General features: G+C 38.3%; 1 protein-coding gene across 5 annotated transcripts; it reads left to right on the top strand.

The window, feature by feature from the left end:
- The first annotated feature begins 169 nt into the window (after nucleotides 1–169).
- On the top strand, nucleotides 170–21468 carry LOC110047623 (uncharacterized). 5 transcript variants are annotated; one of them, XM_020753377.2, is made up of 7 exons: nucleotides 170–468; nucleotides 3356–3564; nucleotides 10946–11823; nucleotides 16149–16350; nucleotides 18042–18236; nucleotides 18630–18796; nucleotides 18973–21468. In XM_020753377.2, exons 2-7 carry the CDS (start codon nucleotides 3558–3560, stop codon nucleotides 19516–19518), a joined length of 1995 nt encoding a protein of 664 aa, XP_020609036.1. In that variant the 5' UTR covers nucleotides 170–468; nucleotides 3356–3557; the 3' UTR covers nucleotides 19519–21468. The 5 variants fall into 5 exon arrangements, with proteins under 5 accessions (XP_020609036.1, XP_020609035.1, XP_089129820.1 ...); XM_020753376.2 differs by lacking the exon at nucleotides 170–468 and adding an exon at nucleotides 3080–3232; XM_089273694.1 differs by lacking the exons at nucleotides 170–468; nucleotides 3356–3564 and adding an exon at nucleotides 4690–4973.
- The last annotated feature ends 1614 nt before the right edge of the window (nucleotides 21469–23082 follow it).

Below are 23082 nucleotides of genomic sequence, written 5' to 3'. Positions count from 1 at the left end.
TGCATCCAATCCATTAGCTAGAGAAACAAATGAAATGATCCCTTCAGAACAGGATAACCCCCTAGCTCTCAGCTGGATTCAATGTAAGTGTGAGACGAGTTTAAAACAGACCAATTCTTTTGATCTCCGCTCCTTCGCACCTGAAATACTTCGTCTGAAAGATTTGAAAATATAGAAGCCTTGATTACTACTACCATGGTGCACTCCAGCCGCGTGCCATGGAGAGAATTGGGTGTGAGTGAGGGTAAGGGAAAACACCCTTTGTGGAAGGTTAAACAAAGTTCATCACAAGCAAACAAAATACATGATAGAGTCTTGGGATTATATCATCGACTTATTAAACACGTTTTAGATTACAGTCTGGGTGTCGGGCGATATCAGGAATGACGCAGAAGCTGTTTATCGATTTGTTTATTGTAATGAGCCATTCTAAAGCAAAGGCGAGGGCGAGGACGACAACGAAGGCTGGTAAGTTTGTCATCCGTGTTTTTAACGTACCTTTGTAAGCCTGGTCCACTATTCCCTTAGTTACGTTCTACATTTCTACATTATTAAGTAGTTGAGCTTTAACTCTAATGATTTCAATAAGCATCTGGCGAATCCTACTTTTCAGCACAGTAATCCCAAATATATTTATCTGAGTGACACCGCACTAGAAATACGTTTACGTTACAGAAACGTTTCCAGATCCACTTAACGTTTCTCGGATTCGTTGTGCAATCTAAGGAATCCGATTTTTTAGATCCAATGCAAAGCCAGATATAAGATGATTTCTATTCATTTGCAAAGACAACAGTCAGAAGGCGCCCTGCTAAAAATAAATTTGCTAATTCCTTAGGCCGTTTGACCTCATTTGGTCCTGCATTCTTTCGTTAGTTGTTTTTCCCAACGTCACTTCAATTTTAATTAAAAAGTTCAAATTTGTAAGCCCACGATAGTCCAGTCTGGAACGTCATGCGCTTTCTGTTTCCGTAAAACAGGAATCTGGTATTGCAATGCAGGTTATAGCTTGTTTCACTTGTTGTTAAATTAATATGCATTGTCGACAGAAGCCATTTGGGTTCCTCGAGTTTCTAGATACGATATTTCCACATTACGTAATATTTCAAAAGAATGGAAATTGAGAAATGACATCTCCAACATCAACAACAACAAAATCTTATTCATTTAAATGAATGCGCTCTAGGTAGGTAAAGTCTGCATACGAGCCAAGTGGCCGATCAGGCCGGAGCTTATCCCGGCTTCCGTAGCATGAAGTGACTCGGAGTATTTCCACTTCCCCATGGATGGGATGGTAGTCCATCGCAGGGTTACCCCCAGCATTAAGTTCGCAGGTACCCATTTATACACCTGGGTGGAGAGAGGCACTGTGAGAGTTAATTGTTTTGCCCAATAACACGACACAATGTCCAAGCTAGGGCTCGAAGATCCGGAAGCGAGCGCACTAGCCATAAGGCCATAATCAGTTGGTCCTGATGAATTCTTAAATCTCGACTAATTGGCACCATTTGTTGTAGCATTCTTTGGTGCTAATTTTCACAGCATTTTACTTGAATGCATGTTGTAGTCCGTAAGACAAATGGCGTCTTCGTTTTGAGCAAAGACTGAGAAAGGAGACTTAGGAAAGGAAACAAGAACGCTATATATAAATTTGGAAGGTAAGAAGTCGCAAAATGGATGTCAGCTAAAGACCGTTGAAATTAGCAATAATTTTCATCTAACATCCTTCGCCGAGCAATTGAAAGCTGATATAATTCCTTCAAGAAACAGTATAAGCAGCATCTCTTACATTTAAATGCTTAAAAAATGGTTAATCACAGTCACTTGTAGCTATGTAACTTCAGTAAAGCATTCTTCTGTAATGTACTTTTGTTCTAACGCACTTAGCTTAACATGGTGGTAACCAAGCTCGAAAGCCTGGCAATAGCTACTCTGGTCATAGTTAATAGAGGGAAATAGTTATGAAACTCGATAAAGTTCTTTGTTGTATGTTTTTCAGTGTTCTCTTTCTTGGCCTTGACCGTGCACAAAACACGACGGTTGTTTACTACTGACCAAGGAACTAGCCAATAGAAATGTTTTGATTACGTAACTCGTGCATAGTGTATGAGCGAAAAACAAAAGATTGTGCAAAATAAATCTTGGCATCTTTGATGTTTGCCGGGCTTCATAACCATTCCGCTCTATTAACCATGCTCTGGTTACCACGCACATATCTTTTTATTCCTTTCCTTAACCATATGAAAAAAAGTATTTCTCTTTTCATATTTAGTTTATAATACTAATGTAAACTCTGTAAATAGTGCACAATAATAAAGAAATTGAAGCTGAGGTTGAAGGGCGTTACATAACAGTCGAGCCGAGTTCGTCAGTCATGGTCATTATATCGGTAATTTTTTTGGCTGGTGTTACTGAAGAAAACAGATGAATTTGAGTAAAAGCATTGGATTTCGACATATGGGTGTCCCTGAAGTAAAGGAGTTGTAAAGAATGGTTATTGAACGTCATTTACTCTTGTCAATATCCCAATATTCTAATTGTTGCGTTAGTTTGTGAATATGTATGGGGATTATAATAAACGCCTAACAGGCATTACAACCAAATTAGGCATCAACTCATGTATTCGTTTCATGTTTACCCCTCACGTGTATATGAATGCATGTGACTGTAGGGTTTTAATATACAGATATGAAAGAGCTATTCGAAAGAAAACACGAGATCAAAAAATAGCCAATTTTGACTGCGCACTTCAGATCACGCTTTAAAATATGCAAAGCCTAATTGCTCAGTTTCCAAAAGAGCTCATTTTTGTTGAGATTTGTTAAGAAAACTTCCAAAAGCAACATAAAATTCAACGTTCCAAAACAGACAACAACAAATTCGGGTTAAGAGGCGTTTTCGTAGTCGACTGAGAGTGTTGCCTTTTTCCTTTCAATTTGACAACAGAGGCATCTGGTTGAATACTGAGCAGGTTGGCACTTTTATATTGATTGTAAAGTGCTAAGTATTCCACTGAAGCGAATGATTGGTCAGTGTGAACATCACAGGTGAAATAATGTCTTCATTAGATGCGTAGTTTGACTGATCCGACTTGTCAACACAAACTTAGGAGTTGAAATATTATTACCAGCACACATCAGCTTAGCATTCATTTACTATTCACTAGTCAACTAAAACCTTTACCTGCAGTAATCGATTACGGGTTTGAATTGCCTTTGCGGCATACTTTTCGGTAGGTTTCACCTGTTAGCAGTTTTTTATCATTTTTATTTTTTGTTTTCATTCGATTCGCATCCGCAATGCAACCATCTCCGACCTCATCCTCTTTTTTTTTTTTTTTTTCATTAATTCGTAGAAAACACGACTGCAGCTGTGCCATTACGGTCCCATCTCCACTTTCTGAACACGGGCGCAGAAAGCTCCATGGTTTGCGCTCGAACGTAAAGCTACACTGCCATCGACTGACCGCAGATACACTACTTTACCTGCACCAATCTGCGTGAGTTCTCATCTCAAGCTATCTCTGGAGAACATTGTACTCATTCAAGTCACCACTGATGGCAGGTGAGGTGGGGTATTAAAGGGGAATAAGTGCACTTTGCACGGAGCATCTTTTTTCATTTCATCTTTTCTTACCACTATTCTTAGTTAAACAAGTCAGATTAGCTAGAGATAACGCTACAAATTACGCTGTAACGTTGTAGTTGGCTTTTTCTTTTCTATTTAACGCGGAGAAAAAAATTGCTGGATCCCGAAGTTGAAAACATGAAACAGTAAAATCTTCTAGTCTCGAAACACCGTCTCAAACCCGAAATGCTCTACTCATTCTCCTCTATTAAAAAGAAATAAGCAAGCAAAGAAGGGCTTTACTTAAGCTTTATAGTTATTCCAAAACAGTATCTCTTTCCCAAATTGACTGTGAGTCGATGCGATATAAAAAAAAACATGACTACAAAACAGATATCATTTTCTTAAAAGATCCATTTCACTTTAATTTACATGTTGTTATTCCTGAAAATCTCCTTCTCAGCGAAATGTCTAGTTCCAGACCTGTGTTTCATGTTTTTACGAAAAAAAACATCTGAAATATTTCACGACGAACGAAAAAGCGTTTATTACCTTAATTTTTGTTTTGGTTCAAACAAGAGACGTTGTCATGAAGGAAAAGTGATCCTGGATTGTCGGCGTCGGTGGTTGTTCATCTGTGGCTCCCGTGGAGACCCATAATTGTACTAAGCCATAACTCATTGGTCAAACCCAAGAAAATTGCCATCGGAACGAGCAGGCAGTGTTATTATGCAGATTTCTAAAATTTCATTACGGGCACTCTTTATTGATCACCCGTCATGTTGACAGACTTGGCAGCAATATATATGACTGACTGAAAAGCTTTTCAGGAATATTAAAAGCTCTTTAGACAGGGGGCGACTTAAACGCTCAGACGTTTCACCATCTAGATAAAAAAAACCATTGAAGAGTTGGGTTTATGTTTTATTAACAAAACGGACATGAATGCAGCTTAACTTTATTTCTGCATGACCCAATGTTAAAATAGAACATTACTAAACCACAAAACATGCTACGAACTCTATTAGTATCCAAAAAAAAACAATATTTATAACACCATGACAATATGGTAAGGAGGTGACTAATCAATTACGAAAACTGGCATTTTTCCGAATGGGATTGGAAATGTGTAAATTTTTTATGACAAATTACTGTATTGATATTACGCGGCGTACGGGCTAGTCACTGCGAGAGGGCCGAAATCGCTACAACACTGACGCTAACTGAGAAGACAGCCAGGCAACCTAATTGCCGATTAGACAGACCTCAGAACAGAAGAGAAAAGGATTGCTCACTGAACTAGATGAAGCATAAGTTTTAGTTGAAAAAATTATCTTATGACGTGTACAGAGCAGCTGACATGATACTTAATAGCTTGACATGGTAAATCGGTTGCGACTGGTTAGGTAAGTGACAGTTACTGGAATATGAGTTCGAATTTCAAGGTTAGTTTTCAGGAACTAGCAAATTATTGCCAGACTGACGATTATTTCTTTTCTATATCTAAACGACAACTGAAGATGGCTTATAATAGCTGGAGCTCGATTCATGATAATAATGAGTCATACAAATCATGGTTCCAAGAGAACTGCACAGGCGATGCGTATCTTAAATCGTAAGATTCCATCAGTAAGTAGATTACAAAAAAGTCTTTCAAAGAATTTCTTATTGGTTACAAGTCTGTTAACATATACTTTTTGGTCGAACCTTCGAAGCGAAGGGCTTGAGCAGCAGGATTAAACAATGACAATGGGTTGTATAGTACCACCCACAATTAAACAGGAAGTCTAAAACAGCATGAAGCACCTCTAATATTCACAATTTACAGAAGAACGAGAACATGTTTTGATGAGAAAGCACTCGTGAAATGTTTCTTATTTATTGTGGTATGGAGAAACAATTCCGACAGTAAATTAACATACGTTTTTTGGCGCAAACTCAGACGAAAACATGTTGTCAAGCAGTCGGTTGAACTCAAAACAAAAGCGTTTATTCTGGATCAGTTTCAATACGAATCACCATTCGAAGCCTTTTTGTTTGTTTGTCGTTTATTTAAGGCTTTGTTTTCATTATTACTTTTCTTTAACCGTTGCGGTGTATTCGGCACTGTAATTAAATGTAATTCACTTTGACGTATTACCGGCAAGAGAATATTGGCATGACTGATTAGCTCACGTCCCAGGCCAGGACCCTGCCACACTGTAGGACCCTGTAGAGCGGTAGATTTTTTCCAACTCTTTAGTTTGAATCAGTGCAGAGCTCAAGGTTCTCTTTTCATCTGTTTTTTGAAGGAAAACCCCATTCGTTTTTTAACTGAGAATATAAAGATAAGTCTAACCAAACTAACGTGAAGTAATTACCACAGAACTAGTCTTGCGGTTTTCAGTTGTGAAGCGCGATACATAACCAGCAAAGCGGTGCTACCAAACTCAATGTTAAGGAAGCGTGTATCATCATTTAAGGATCTCATGGATATACGACGGCAAACGGCAAGGATGGCGCCTATTAGAAAATGTGTTTAGCTTTTCTATGAGATTTCGTAGTTTTCTAGATCTCTTCTGTGTGTCTGCATATCTGTATGAAAACGTGACCCTGCTGAATACAAAAAAATTAGTACAAGTGGTTCACGTTCCCCAGAAACTTGCAAATTGGACATTTCTTGTTTTTTGATTTCCAAAGGACGGCTACAAAATGTTCAAAGGTGCATAATGCACGTGCAAATCTATTGTATCTTTCTCGCTGCCGTTGCCGTCGTCTTTGGCGTAAGGTTCCTATTATTAATTATGCACTGCGCTCATGGGCTTAGTAAAGGTATCTCAAGTTTGCTTCGCAGTTTCTATGGCAATGTTAGAAAACCTGTGAATCATGCTTTTACCTCTGCATCATTTTGAGTTATATGATACACTTTGAGAGTTTGCAATCGGAGAACGGATGCGACTCAAACATTGGAATTTTACGCTTCTTTATGCTCTCCAAACCTACCGCGTTTATCTAATCCGATAATGCTCACTAAAACATGGATTATTTGTTAAGTCGATGTTAATTCATTGCGATAATAATTACGATTATTCTTAGGCAAAATAGAAGGATTTATGAGGATCTCCTATCCTTTGCTTAATTAATGCCAGACGAAATTTATCCATTTGTTATTTAGTCAAGAAACAATAGACAACGGAAGCTAAAGAAAACACTTCATGTAGTATGTAAGCTTGCATTTCCGTTTATTACAATTTTTCTCCCGCACAATATTTTTAATTACAGCCCTCTCCGATTGCATGCTTACGTCAACAAGCTCAGTTTATCTACGGGGCCACGAAATTGCAGCACTGTTGTGACCCCGCATGTGCTAGCTTCTCATGTTGTTGGGCCAAAAAAATAGCGGCCATGCACTTGAACTATGTGTTGTCGCACGAACCGTCCTTTTGTGAGTCGAGGAGGAATGGGAAGGAGAAACTTACCATCACTGTGGTCCTGCTAAGCGTGAGAACAAGATTATTGATTGGCGATATTCTTAACATCCTATCACCAGTGATTAATTTAAGGCAAATTTAATACTCCTCTAACCTTGTCTCATTTTCCCAAGAATTTCAAGAATTTGCCTCCCATTTGAGGAAATTATCTGCCTAATACATTATGGTTTTTTCCTTTTCAAAATTTATTTACATTTTTTGCTGCCAGTCTCAATTTTCCATGTGATCAAAGCAAATATCATTTAAGCTATATGCGACCCCTTCCTTTACAACGGAAAACCTAAAAGCTTCAAGATCAATAAAATTAGTGATGTTTTTTCAAGCAATTGTTTTCTCTAATTACAAAAAGGCAGAATTATTTTTGGGAGTTGGTGCCTGTAGCAAGCGGTTCGCATAAAAAGTTTTGAATTACCTATCATGCAGATTGCAATCAACTCAGCCACGTTTTGACAATCGTTTAGGGCCATTTCACAGATGAAACTGCAGCAATCTTTTGTACCCCATCAGAGCATAATCGGGATTTATTACAACACGTTGAGTCAATATCAGCGCGCAGACGAAACACAGATTTTAAATTCTGCCCTAACAGATAGCGGTTTTGAACACGTTTAACGATTGGAGCTTATCGCCGTTGTACTGTTAAGGTACGTATAGTGCTTAATACGTTCGAACAAAAGAATCTTTCGGTGGACTTAGAGTACTTTAGACATGTATTTTAGCATCGTCAAATGAATAATAAAACCTTTTCTCGGGACGGCTTAAAACACTAAGCCAGTGAAAGAAAGCTGACATTTTCGAACGATGCGAATTGAAATGTGATAAATTTTTTATGAGAAGTAACTCTGCGGCCGTTCAGTAAGCAAGCAATCGGTCCAGATGTTATCGCCCTGAGTAACCATCGCTAAATAGCACGCGAAACTGCAGACTGTGAAGCACTTACACGTTGATTGCCTTTTACATATGAACAGGTAAGAAAACGAAGGACACGTTTCGCTAGATAGAAGTTATCGGCTCATTTTGCGAACCAAGTATGTCCAAATTGAATAGCACTATCAAATGTCGAGGGCACACGGACGAATCTGAATCTAACTCCATCCACATGATCGTGGGTGTTGAAACTTGGTTCAGTCGTGCGACTTGAAGGCTCTAAATAGAGTGTCAGAAATTTTGATGAAGTGACTTAATACCGAATCGGTTAGTAGTAATGCAACCAAAGCGAACGGTGTGCGCGGTTAAACGGAGTATAATTACAAGGAGTCGTGTGTAGCCCACGCACACTAGGGAAAAAAAGGCTAAAAAAGTACGATGTAAATATTGAATTTTCAACCGAAGAATAAAACGGTTTTTCGCTTGCTAAAGCTTTCCTTATTCTTTGCCGCAGAGGTAAGCAACAGTTTCGTATCACGTCTATTAACTTAGTTATTCTCGCACATCTTTAGGCTATTAAATCATCAATCATATTTATGAAAAGAAAGTCAAAAATAAAAATTTTGGTCTGGTTTTTTTTTAATAAGGTCTAACAGTTTTACTGATCCTTCAACATTATTCACGATTGTTTGCTTTGTCTTAGTTATTACTTCGCTGGATTTTCCCGATGCATTATTGACGCATCATTAGTGCACCACTAAGTAAGTTTTTGCTTTCCCGTTATCATGTCGAGTTTAAAAAAATTGAGCAGCCTGAAATATATAACATTATTGCCCGACTTGTCCGGCTGAGATAGGGCTGCAAGTGTTGAAAAAATTATACATTTACGTATATTATGTATTTTTTATTTTATTATTATTTTTTTAACTTCCTGCATGCAAGTCCGTGCCGGTTTCCGAGATACTTAAAACCGGTCGGACCTTCGATAGTCCCCCAAACACTGAAAGACGTTTTTTTTTCTTTTGAATGCAGCTCCGCTGCAAATGAAGCAGATTTTTTTAATTAACAGTAGACTTATAAAACTAATCTGGAAACCCATTACGATCTCTTATTATTCACTTGAACTCGTGTGGATTTGAGTAGTTTCAATTTCAGCGTTTTCACCATTTCCCAATCTGCCATATACAGTATATACATTGGCACCGGCCATTAGTGAAAAATAAACTTAAAAACTAAAAGCTTTGCACATAATGTTGGTGTAAAAAAACAAAACAGTTCTCTTTTTTAGTTCCAAGTAAAAACACAAATTAGTTGTGGCGTCTGGGCTCAAAAGCAGCTGTTTACACGCAAACTGAAAAACTGAGTTATCATTCAAATTCTTATTATAGTAAGACAAGCCATTATTAAAAGCATTTTCACTGATGACTTTTTTTCGTGTAGTCTCAACATAACACTAATTTCGCCAAAAGAGGACGAAGAAATGTAATCAGCAAAACAGGACAAAGATTTTGCGTTCGGGTCGAATTTTTTGAAGATACGCAAAGATGGTTTGAATTTCGGCATAAATCATTTGAAAAGACAGTATTAGCCCCAAATGAAACCTGGGTTCAAGGGGCAATAGTCGAGTGTCGGACGCGTGGGTCTGTGTTTATTAACACCCATGGCCAAATGAAATTCCTGTTATTTGGTTTAATTGTAGTAACCACCGCAGTATTGGTAAAGAATTGGTTCATAATTGATGAGAGAAACTGTGGTAAGCCATGCCACAATTCTAAGTGAATATGGGTGAAATTTGTTTCCTTTCTTCACGCCGTTTTTATTTGCGGTAATACTTGTCTTACCTCAGAGCTGACAAGGCGGCAGCTGAGTCTGGTAGTAAACTGAAAAGCGGCAACCGAAAATAACAATTGCTACAAGACAGTAGACCAACAAGATGTGTATCCTATCTTTTCAGAATACAATAAAAACAGCTAGCGACGAACCTATTTCAACCTTTCCCCCCCCCTTGAAGCAAAACTTCAAGTTGTGTCTGAATGTTACCATTCAAACAGATAAACAGCACTTCCATGCATTAGTGTTTGTCTCCCCGATATTTGCGAAAGTATCATTTTCAGTTTTAAGCCAGGGTGCTTTTGGGGGTGAACTGGTTAATAAAGGACGCTAATTATTGAAACTGAATATTACAAATAAATTTAAACAACGAATAACCGGCTTTTGAAAAACTTTCATTGCTTCCTATAGTCGATTCACATGATGATTTTCGATGTTAACATATTTTTCACTAGAAAATTCTGTAAGATCTCAGCTGAAGCCGCGGATTTGAGCGAAAATGAGTTGCGAGTAATTGTTTCTCTTAAATATGTAAATAAAAACATCATCGTGAATTCACGTAAGCATCCAACATTTCTCCACAAGCGACATTTTGTAGTAATAAATATGAATGCTTCCTCTTTTACTATTCCTTTGCGGTTGTTTGTCACAGCCTTGTAAAGTTGACTGTAATTGTGGTAAAAAGAAAACACAACCATGAAATATTAAAAATAACTTCCTTGTTCACTAGCTTCACTGTAAGAGTTTGATCGCAATTTATTCTACTTTTACTTTCTGGCTGACTTGATAAAAAATACTCAGAATTTCTTAAACCTCATGAAGTTTTAGGGAAAGAAAATGATTCAAACAGAGAATACAATCGATGCTTGAACTCCATAATAATGTTTTTTTTCACTAAGCTATTATTAGTCATTCTTGTGACCATACATGTTTGGGGCAGCTGATCCTTTATAGCCAGCCCAGCAGGGTTTTAACACGTTGTAATGTAATTTTGGTGATAGACTGTTTGAAAACGAAAGGCCCCGTATCATTGGCCAGTGTTCGCAAACGCACGTTGCGTGCTGCGTTATTGTGTGTGAAGTCGCGTGAAAAAATACCGCTGGCTTAGTTACCGGCAATAATTTTTTTTTCTGTTAATGTTCATGTGTTTAATACCTTCCTCTGAGACGGGTATTAAAATTTTAACCAATTCCCAATGGATTTCTCCGCAGAACAAACACCGACAGCGACAGAAAACATACAATTAAGAAACATCACGTTTACCACTGGCATGGACGGCAGTCATCGCCGAACGAACTGTGTCAGTGTACAGCCAGGAAATTCGTCCACGAACTCCGATGAAAAGTGCAAGAATCGTAAGAAGAGTGTTACACGCAAAATATCTGCCAGGCTCGACGCGTTTGATCAGACGATACTATCTTTCAGAGAATGCGACGCTGCTAAGAAATTTTTCAAGCGGAAAATAAAGATGTTGTCTACTTGTGCCTGTGCCATGGGACTTCTCTCGGTTGTTCTAGCCCTCGTGGATATAGAACTCACGATCCGAGGAACAGACACCAACGAAAATCTGTCACCAAACGATTTGCCTGCGATTTTTGATAATCCGTTTAGACTTGCAGCTGTGGTAGTGAAGTCCACGCTGTCGGTTTTATCGCTATTGACCTCCATGACAATTTATCGGATAAACGTGAACGAACTCCACTACTTGGTTGTGAGGAATATTTATCACGAATCAGAAAATTTCGTCATGACTTCACTGTTCCCGAGCTGTTTGCTCGAAGTGGCCGTCTGCCTGTTTCATGTTCCTCCCCTGTTAGACTACTATGGCATGCCTTATGAACTTCAGCTTTTGGTGTTTTTAAGATTGTATCTGATCGCCAAGTACACGAAAGAACACAACATGTTTGTGGACAATCAAGCCACGGCATTGTTCGCTTCGGTGACTCAAACAGAGATCTCGTCCATCTTCCTGGTGAAGGCCTATTTTTTGAAGTTTCCTTTCAGACTGATATTTACATTTTACTCACTAAACATTTTCTTGGGAGGATATTTTGTCTACGTTATTGACAGAGCACACAACACGTATTTGGTAAGTATGACTACGTTTTTTTTTAAGTCCATTATTACACAAGACTCTAAGTTTAAATCATTAACGCGCTCTGATCTAAACACAAACTAGGAGATTTACTTAGATGGTCATTTAATCCACCTTCAGCGTTTTCATCGTCTGATCTATATTCTCAGCCAAACGCAGATTTTTGAATCAATAATTAGTTTACTCTTCACGTATTTATTCACCGGTACAGCTGAGTTTTTCTTATCGCACTGAAAGTAGGGTATTTCTTTCTTCAGCAAGAGTTTGTTTTGCAAAAATAATGGTGTCAATTTCAACTATTCGACTCTGGCAACCTTTAAAATTACTCTTATTGAAATTGAGCCTGTTAAATACAGCAGAACTAGTTTACTGAGTAAAGCATTGGTGAAACTTTTTTTTTTCATTAGGAATCTTCGTGCGGCTTATTGCGCAAGATTTGACTCGCATCAACATTTCGTGTATTTGTATAGCGCAAAATGTTTTATCTGAGTAATCATAAAGCATCTACCACAGCTGGGGCAAAAGTGATTAAAAATTGAATAGCTCTTCATCCACAAACCTCTATTGTAATTCTAATACGTTTTCTTTATGCTGCTCCGAGTTACTTTTCTCTTAAACAAAGCTCCCCTTGCAAATTAACCCTCCCCACAGTTGGAAAAGAAAATTCCAATTTTTTGATCAGTCGACTACTGTTTTCTATGTCGCAAGCTTATCAACCAGTAACACTCCATTTCCCTATCTCTGGAGCGCCTGATAGCGACCTCTTGCCTGAATATGGAATATTACTGACACACACACAACAAACTAGTTCAACGTTTATCTTTCTTTGCTCTGTCTGTCAAAACATATTAACAAAAGAAAATTCCCTCCGGAAATGATGTGGAAAATGCTGTGCTTGTATCTCGAAAGAAACCTCGCTTGACCTGAATTGGAAACAGTTTACGCACACATGTTGAAATTTGTCAACAAACCACACGGAATTTTGCTATCAGAAAATTCCATCGCGGACCTGTACTCGCGACCAGGAAAAGATACTAGAATTTTAATTTAAAAAAATGTTTGGAACGCTTCTCTCTATCGAAAACAAACAACGATGATATCATATATAACTGATTTTCGCCCTCCAACAAAAAAAAAGCTAATACGGACTTTTTTGTAGTCAGATGCAGAGATAACGTACTTTCAGAGCAAACGCGACCGAATAGGAGCTCTGAGATGGTTAAATTTTCCACTTTCAGGATACCAGAGCACTACATGGCGACACAAACTTTCTAGATTTTTATTACGTTTAAATTTCCCTCTTCTTTGTGTTTTCGTGCTAACAAGAGGGGTCAAGAGGGCTTCAAAAGGTGCATACGCCACATTTGCGATCTATCTTGTGTCCGAGGCGCGATTAAAACATTGTGTGCGCTCCTTATCGAAGGCGTTATCATGGCGAGAGCGTATAAAGAGAAAAAAAAAAAACATTACTATTTACTGCGCTGTTTTCTGAATTGTGCGAAAAAACGGAGTGAAAAGATATTGGTTAACGGCCGAATTTACTCTTTTTGTGTGTTTTAGTTATGCAACTAGAAATCAATAATTAGTCTCATGAACGTGAAAAGAAGCTTAATTGGAATACACATGCCGGTTGTATTGCATGGAGAGATGTAAAGCATTAGAAAACCAATGAAGAGGGTCACTCTAAAAGCTTAATTGTTCGCTAACCTCTTATAACAATACCACGCTCCTGGAGATATTAACGGCTATAGGGTTAGATTCAAAATGGCCCGGAGCTATTGTTTTGGTCGCTGACAAAGCATGGTCTTGGAATATAGTAGTATTTGAGGTAATTGGTTCAAGCTACGCTCATGAAGCAAGAAAACTCGAAAATATTGTCTGTTATGGAAAATTTCCAGAGAACGAAGTTCCTTCGAGCGTCGAAAAACTACGTGGTAAAACGCCCGTAAAACGGAATTTGAAAAATGTTTCTGCTTGCAAGATGAAATTTGTTTCTCAGTTTTGACTTCGGTTCATTAACGCCTAAGGGAAGGAAAAAACTAATCTCCTAGCATTCGGTTGATGATCGTTGATTATTCTGCCTAAATATGTTGTGTTGTGAAACAGTAGGGAACATGCAGTCTCGATCGATAAGACACCATTCTGTTAATTTGACTTCATGACATGCAAATTACCTCCGCAACAAAATATACTGTACAAAAATAACAAAGCTATTTTATTATTTAAACAACGCAAGTCATTTGTTTACCAAAGCTCCGATCTGGTTAATAAGGTCAAGTTTTTCTCTTTCTAAATGAACCCCTCACAGTTAAAATTAAGCGAAGGTCGGTTTTATTCCTTTTACAACCATCAAAACAACCCGGGCGGCACAAAATGAAGCTAATTTCGACTAATTGTCCGGTGATCTCCCGTGGATATTGGCATCCATTAAGCTGACTTAGTTCATCGTGCAGAGGATAGTCAAGAGACCGATAATGACGAGTGTAGTTATTCAGTTATTTAGTTTAGGCCACATTTGTTGCTTTTAAGAAATGTCAACCCGAGAGTTGACTCTTGACCACTCTACTGTTCGTTTTACATAACAGAGACATGAGAATGACTATTTGTGTCAATTTCAATGCACTTTAATCCATTTTTCATTATTTCAACCTGCTCTCTAATCTCTCTCCTTTTAGCACCCGTTTTGACGTTAATGCACATAAACAGATTCTTTCTCAAGATCAAAATGTTCTTTAAAAACGCCAAAAAAGAAAAAAAAAAAGAAAAGAAAAACAAGGCAACTTTAAAACGTTTTTTTTTTGTTGTTGTTTTTTGGGGGATAGCAAAACAGGTTTTGAGCTCTTCTCTTGTTAAAGCCATTAATAATTGCAGGTGCAATACATCCCTATTTCTTCGAACTCTCCAAACAATATTCCCATGAACTGGTAACATTCTTTTATATAGGATAAGTTGTGGCGTATGTGGATTAAGTAATATTGACTAAGAATAGAGAAACGTTTAGCGACTACTACGGACCTATAGTAAAAATTCAAATCAGTATGGATCTTGATGACGCACTTGCAAACACCGATCAGAATCCAATGAATATTATTTGAAATTCATCAGAGCGGTGTCAACACCTGTTAGGTGTTAATACCGTTTTGTTGAACAATTCCCAAATTTTAATTAGTCGACACAACCAGGATAACACAAACAAAACGAGGAATTTAATTGAAATCACAAAAGCTATTTTAGAAACAATTTCAAGCTTATTTCAGCCTGAGAACAAATTCTCTGGACGTTTTGCTAAACTGGAGGAGTTAAAAATGCCAAAAACATACGAAAAGAAAGTTTTACAAGAATGAAGTAAAAGTTTCCACTTGAACATTCATCTGACTCCAACCTGTTTAGTTAAAATGTCTGTCGCGCGAGCATACCTTTTTTCATGTAGCTAGTTGCGCGCGAATGCATTGCAAGAGAATCTCGACCAAAAGCGATCTGGCGAGCGACGCAACTAATGAAATGGAAACAGGTGGTTTGATAAAAATCTGATGTTATGAATCAATTACTAACTGCTTTTGTGAAAACGGCACTGATGAAAAATTACCCTGATGCAGACTGTCGGCAGACCTGCAGAACGGCTGTAGATTTCTTGCAGAACATTGAGCAACCACCTTAATTTGGTGATGATGATCGAGTTCAAAATCCACATTTTGAAATAAGAAGAATATCGGCTTCATTGTGGACTAAGAGTTAGATTGATAATGGATCTCTGCTAACACTAGACACGTCGGCTGCTTCAGTCTAAAACAGCGGATAATTGACCCAAGTTTCTAATGAATAAATATTTGCCTGTAAATAGAATTTTTATGTCTTCTCCCCTGCATTTTCGTTTCCATAATCAAGCTGTATTGGTTTCGTGGTAGGAGCCAATGATAGTCGAGTTAACCTCCCTTTAATGTTGTGTTTAGGTCATATGTCCAACCAAACCATGTGCTTGCCATGCGCCCCGATCTATCTGCGGTGAATATAAGTTTTTTTGAACTGTCGCCTCCCCATGCTCCATCCTCTTGTTTATGCATTGTTAGTTAATTTTCATGCGTTTTCATGGCCCTCACCTTGACTGGACAAACAATCGTTGGCGAGAAACAATCGTTAATTTTGATGTTTTAATAAGGGTAGCTATGAACCCTTTGCCCATGGCAATATCTGTTGAACTCAACTATTGCCCAGTCAATTAAACAGAGCTTTTATCTTGCATGCTCGGGATCACTCGCTGTGTCCCCCAATAATGAATATCCAATCAGTTGTGTTTTGCCTCTCTTTAATTCTACCAACAGGACACCGTGTGGATGCTCGTTGTTACCATGACAACGCTTGGGTTTGGTGACGTTGTTCCAAAGGCAATATTGGCTCGCGCTTTTGTGGGGTTTGCATCGGTGTTGGGAATATTCCTGATGGCACTGTTCATTAGCGTCGTTCACGAAGCACTTCAACTCAAACAGCAAGAAAAAAGGATTCTAGCAACAATGGAAAACGCAGGTAAACTCACCCGCACTGTATAATACATTTGTCTTTGTTTGTAGTATGCACATAGATAACAAATAAATAAATAAATAAATATACATTTATATAGCGCAATTTTCCATTAGTTGTCCATGGCGCTTTACAGTACTTTCAAATTAAAATCCTAAGTTTAAAATCCTAAAATTAAAATCCTAATCCTTTAAAAACCAAAAATCCTAAATCCTAAAAGTTAAAATCCTAAGAATTAAATACGCTATATAATACAATCAGACTACAAATAAAAAGTAAAAAACTTTAACAAGATAACAAGATAAAACTGTTGAAGAAGAGTTAAAACTTAATGGCGAAGGTGAGTTTGCAGCCCCATGAATTCGTTCTGTGTGCATGTTCAGTCTTACACGACAAGAAATCGAGTACGAGAATACCTGGTATCGCAAGAACGTACAAAGGTGACTAAATGCCTTGTGAACCGATATAGTAATAATAATACAGATAATAATAATAATGAATTCATTAATTAATTACATTGCGCCTTTCAGCATGCAATGATCAAGGGCGCATTACATCATAAATTCTGAAAATTATATCAAATTTTTAAAAGCTAGTTTAGAAAGGCACGTTTTGAGCAAGGATTTTAACTGTTGAACTGTGTTTGATTTCCTTAACGAGATAGGTAAGGCATTCACAATGTGGAGCAGCAACAGAATATAAAGCATTGTACTTGAACAAAACACCTTTATAACGATACAAATGTTTTCAACATGGGGGTTTCACTCACTTCACTCATATCACTTTTGAGCTGGCACAACCAAAGGAATCAAGGAGTTTTTATTTTTTCTGAACTATTAAGGGTAAATGGCCTCAATCTTTCATCTCTGATACAGTGCTTTACTTAATGATAACTTACCAGTCAGTTCATGTAAGGACTGTGTTCAATAACGTACTGTTTTTTCTGGTTGTTTGACTTTCAAGGCTACAATACAAATCATTCAGGACGGATAAGAAAAGATTTCATTACAAATTTTCAGACCAACGTTGTCATGTTACATTCAGTTTTTCGTATAACTTGTTTCAATACTTTGCCGGTAAAGTTGTGACGTGAAATCAGTTTACGTATTCAGTTTGCTGCTTGAAATAATTGCGGTTAGACTATCACAGTAAATTTATGATTCCCTTTTGCAGCTGTTTGTAGTGTAGCAGTGCATCGCTATTCAGTCTTATTCAAATTTTTGTCTCATTCCCACCTGAAAACTGAGTTCTGACTGTCAGTAACCAGGCCCTTGAAGCCAAGTTTAAGTTATTGTAGACAACCTTCCATTTTGTTTTGAAATTCGAACCACTAATAGGGAAATTACAGCAGAGGCTCGCGAGAATTTCGCAGACAGCAATTGATCGAAATTTAACAAACCAAACTTTTAACTTAGGCTGACAGACAACCCGCGCCGTTGATTTCCCGCGCTTTTAATCCAAGTTCCCATTAATCAGGTGGGCAACACGTGTCAGTAATAATGGTTGACTCCCCTGGCTTTCCATTAAGCTAGCTCCTGTCCAGTATAAAAAAAAAAAAACAATTTGAACTAAGACTTTGTAAAATGTTGGAAAGTTAAATTTAAATAAATGTATAGGCCCTTTCAAGTTTTTAGTTTTGAGTTAATCGATTAAAGGATGGCTCTTTCATTTCGTCCCAATGGTCTTCCGTTTCTTAGAGCACTTATCAGAGAAAAAGAATTTGGCTGCTACCTGTATCCAAAGCACTTGGAGATTACGTCACTTTGTAATGGAGAACGCAGATGCGCTCATCTTAGATGACTGGTTCAAATCTCAGAAACTTAGACTGCTCCAACACAAGATGTCAGAAAACATTCGACGATGGAGGGTTGTCCGAAGAAGCTGGTCACGAGGTAAGCGAACTAAATTACGTTGGATCATCACAACAACAAGTTCGAGGAACAACAAGTCTTCAGAACATAGAGACAAAAAAAACCTAACCAGTTTCCAGAGCGGCCAAGGGGAGGTGAAAGGGGGAGGGGGATACTGACATGGCGTGACCTGTTTTCGTTTAGGTTTTTACTTCTTAAAACAACAAAGAATGAAGGAAGTAGCCTCAAATCACAGTACATTTTTGGCTACTAAATAGAAGTCAGGAGGGTTAGTTTGGTCTTACTGTTGCTGATTCAATAGTGCATACAAAAAAAACAACAACACAAACAAAAACAAAACAGTGATCATAATATGGACTCGGGTGGGGCATCAATCAGATCTCAGTTGCTAGTTGTCGTACATCTTTTTAATAGATGATTACTGGAAGAAGTTCTTCTTGAATGATGACATTGCCATGTTGCTGACTGATGTTTCGAGGAGCGTGAGTAACGTGGAATATCTGCTGCAGAAACAAATGGGTGGACGACGAATTAGCCGAAGCTCACTAAAAAGCCTAGGCTCACCGCCGACAATTTTCGAAGTAAGGTTTCTCGTTTCTTTCATAAAAAAGCATATAGACGTAGATCACCTTTGCAGAGAAAACTGAGGAACGTTTCCTTCGTTTGATTATCTTTAAACAGTATGAACATTGTCTTTAAGTGATCATTACAGCAGTGCGCCATTCATTCTCTGCCTATTTGTCTCTATGTTTTACAGGAACAACCACCGAAATCATCTCTGGAACCTCCTCATATAGATAAAAACAGAAAAGGCCAGGCAGTGCTTGTTGACTCATGGCGGCCATCAAAGACTGGACAAAAACAGAGACCCTCATCTCTTAACTCAACCAACTCGGAAGATGGCCAGCCACTCCAACATCTCTCGTTAACATACAATCAAGTGGACAAGCTATCCACTGGACACAGTAATCACTCGCCACACTGCAAATTACTCGACTTTGATGAGAACAGTCGCACCACCTCTTCGTCCTACCGGTCTAGGTTAGAGAGTGATCCTATTGATCGAGGTGTCATGCCCGCGGACGCCCTGCATGTAAAGGTGGAATCATTGGAGAATTCTTTGGATCAAATTTACCGCAAAATGAAAAGTGACCTCAGAGACGTTCGCGACTCGATAAAGGTGTTGAGCAGACATTCTGCCGAGTCGTCTTCGACAACAAGTCCTTTACCGTCCATGGGTTCAAAAAATAACATGTACCACTTTCGCTATCCACAAACTAAGGCTGAGCACATTGACGTGTGACGAAATACCAGGAGACAAGTCTTCAGCGACCAGTACATTTTATGGATAATCCTTTTTTCAGAGGCTTGGTATCTCAAGCTCTTAATTTAATCTCAAAGTTCATGGGAGAATGTTCTCGTTGCTTGAAACTCTCAAGATTGGTTCGCGTAGAAAACCAGGTTATTTGACTATCTTTTGTACGCCAGATATCAATATTTTTATCAGATCCAAAGTTTCCGCTTCCAGAAGCTGCTGCCAGTAATATCCTTCGGGAACTGCTGAAAAAGTTCCTCGCAGCAAATACTGGGTTAAATACTCCTGTGTAGTGTAACCTTGGTTTCAGGCTACAAGGAAACAAGGTTGAGCAGGTCACGTGATACAGGAAAACGGCGAGCTGAATTCAACCGCTCAAACTGTTTAAATGACTAAACTGACCTGGAAATGTTGGAACAATTGACCTTCCTTTTTTCAAATTCAGAAGACAAAGCTGGAGGGGAGTTACATTTCACAATTCAGAGAAAACAACTGTAATCACGGGGAGTCCGTTGACCGGGTTGATTAAGTATATTACAGTAGAAGGATGAAAATTTGACATTTGCTTTGTAAAGACTTTTGAAATAAGTCACTTTTTTGTCAAGTAAAAGATCCAACAGAAAAATTCCTCAGGTGGATGCTAGGCGAACGAACTTGAAATGGTGAGCTTTCGTTTAGCTTAGTAAACCACATATGAATGTGTTAAAATTTCGAAACTTAAGCCGCCTTTCATTGCCAGAAAATGCTGATATTTGTCTTGGACCTATCTTAGTGCACGGATAGGTTTTTTTCTGCGCCACATCGTAACAATTTTTCGACTATAAGAACTCTATTGCAGCAAAAGGATTTATAAAAATGAGGTAACTATTTTATGGCAATATCATAATTATTACTGACGTTCCATATAGCGAGAAATTAGAGGCACCTCCTACGTCATAAAAACCTATGCAGCTTGGAATTCAACCTAAAAATATTGATCAAAAAGTCATGCAGGCCATGATAATTAAAAAAAAACAACAAACAATTAACAGTAAAATTATCCCAAGTAGTAACTATACGAGGCGGATTGTTCGAATGCTGATACCACGGCTTTGAGAGTAAAGGACAGTAAAGGGTAAAGTCAATGATAGAAGTACATTGTGTATATGTAACTCGGCTTTTTGAGACTAATAATATTAGTTCAAAGAGGGGAGGGTGGGAATAGCGCGGAGGCGTAGGGGGTGTTTGGTACTTTAAAACCATTGATGTCTATCTTTTAAGTTTTAAGTTTAAGAAATCAAACCAAAAGGTCACATTTACTATTCCGAACAAAATGGAATCCAATTCAAGAGTAAATTTCAAAAACTAAATAAAAACAATAAAGAGGGTGATTTTAATAGGAGCTTATAGAGCGGTTTTCACTTGAGTGCAAAAAGTAATTGGTTTTGAATTACTGCGCTACACGATTGGTTAAAAACTTCGCGCCACGTTTTCATCCAATCAGAGGTAAAACCAAACCCAGTCGTGATTCGCTCTGACACGTTTTCCCGCGCTTCGCGCCAGCTTCATGTATTTACTTTGAATTTGATTGGTTCCTTGGGTAGTCTGTGTCCTTTGTGATTGGTTAGAGTGGTTCCTTAGGTTTTTGTTTTAGGACACTTATTTGAATACCGTTCTAACCCGTGTCATAGTAAGAGAGTAATAAAGAGAATCACACAGCTGTTTACCTTCAAGTTTGCTTACACATGAGTACCTCACTTGCCCAAGCCTTTGATACCTGTTAGACTGTCGAGACTAAAAATGACGTGTTTTCAGTGTCTAGAAAGTCCTATGTGATGTATGCTACTATTTTTATGGACTATAAACATTCGTATTGATACAGAAAAGTATTTTACCGTTGAAGTTGTCCATGTGTTCAACACATGTTTGTGATGGATAATAAAATATCGATGATGGAAAGTAGTGTTGAAGTTCTGTAAGCTTACATTCACCTCTCAGATTTCTCCTTAACCAAATAACATGTCAAATTTTTTTGGAAGGAAAAAACCCACTGATTTAACCCGGCTTAGTGCACAACATCAAATAGCTAATTCGCGATCCAGAAATAAGGAAATGTTCATATCACGTTCATCACCACTGATACACTTTAAAGGTAAAGGTAAAGTCTGCATACCAGCCAAGTGGCACATCAGGCCGGAGTTTATCCCGGTTTCAGTAGCATGAAGCAACTAGGCGTATTTCTACTCCCCCTGGATGAGATGCCGGTAACCATTCAATCACTTGGGTGGAGATAGGCACCAAGAACACCACACAATGTCTCTGGCCAGGGCTCGAACCCGGACCGCTCGATCCGGAGTCGAACACACTAACCATGAGTCCATCGCGCCTTTAAGGCGATGGACTATTTAAGTCTAAGTACAAGTATGAAACCGGTGACTAGCGCCGAAAAACACAAGTATTTCTGACTGTATGGAATGGTAACAGGGAACAACGAATGAATATCGCAGTTCGATATCCGGGGGGGGGGGACTCCCATATGGAGTGGACAGGGATGCTCGTCGGAAATTTTGAATTTAACCCCTAAAAGAGACCAATCTGGGCGTGGCCGAAACTTATGCAGACCCCTAAAAGAGACCAGTTTATAAAACACACAAATAAAAAGTATAGTGACTTTTAACGATGGCGAATTTGTTTACATGAATTGAGCAATTATAAAGAATCAAAATTCTCTCTGTTTTGTTATTTCTTCGCGTGCAACCCGTAACGAGACCTTGACGGCTAAAAATAATGACATTTTGCCCAGAACACCCTAAGCGAGACCAAAATCCGAAATTTACACCCTTAAGCGAGACGACGAGCATCCACGTCCATTCCATACGGGAGTCCCTCCCCCCCGGGTTCAATATTTAGCTGGTTAGAGCTCCTTGTTTGACTGATGTACCCATGGGAAGCTCGACAAACGCATAACAAATAATGAACACGTAATCTTGGACAGTGAAACGAAAACCGTTCTTCAAGGAGAAGAGATTATTCAATTTGTTTGCCATTACATTTGCTTTTCATATGAATCAGAAGATTTCGTGGGATAAAATACGATAAACCATCGAATTACCCAACTCCAGCGATCAGACGAAAATCATCTTACTTGTTGGTGGTGTTTAAAACTTGTTTCAGTGACGTAGGACACTCTAGATGGTATCACTACAACGTTAAACTTTCTTGCATTTCCGTTGGCTCAGTTGTCAAGTTCAACACCAACCCACTCGTTCTTATTGGAACTGTTTGCTGCTTTCTTCCCCATGCAGGTGACGGAATTATTGATTAGAAGCTGAAGTAAAAACTTTTTTATTCTGTCAAATCATCCAGCGTAATGATGAACGCTCACAACAATAATCATATATGACTGGCAAAATATGAAATAAGAGAATAGTTAACTGACAACTGAACTAGGTAAAAAACAACTGCTTGAAGCATAAAAGAGGTGCTTTGATGGGTCACACAGAGGCGAACACGTAAATAGAAACAAACAAACAAACAAGCTTGCAAACAAAAACAAAGACAAGAACACAGTCG

Source organism: Orbicella faveolata, unplaced genomic scaffold (assembly GCF_042242905.1).
Source record: "Orbicella faveolata isolate gen_17 unplaced genomic scaffold, um_ofav_v1 contig_35, whole genome shotgun sequence".
Lineage (NCBI taxonomy): Eukaryota > Metazoa > Cnidaria > Anthozoa > Scleractinia > Merulinidae > Orbicella > Orbicella faveolata.
The sequence above is the reverse complement of the archived record's forward strand: the minus strand, read 5'-3'. Positions and strand labels throughout refer to the sequence as shown.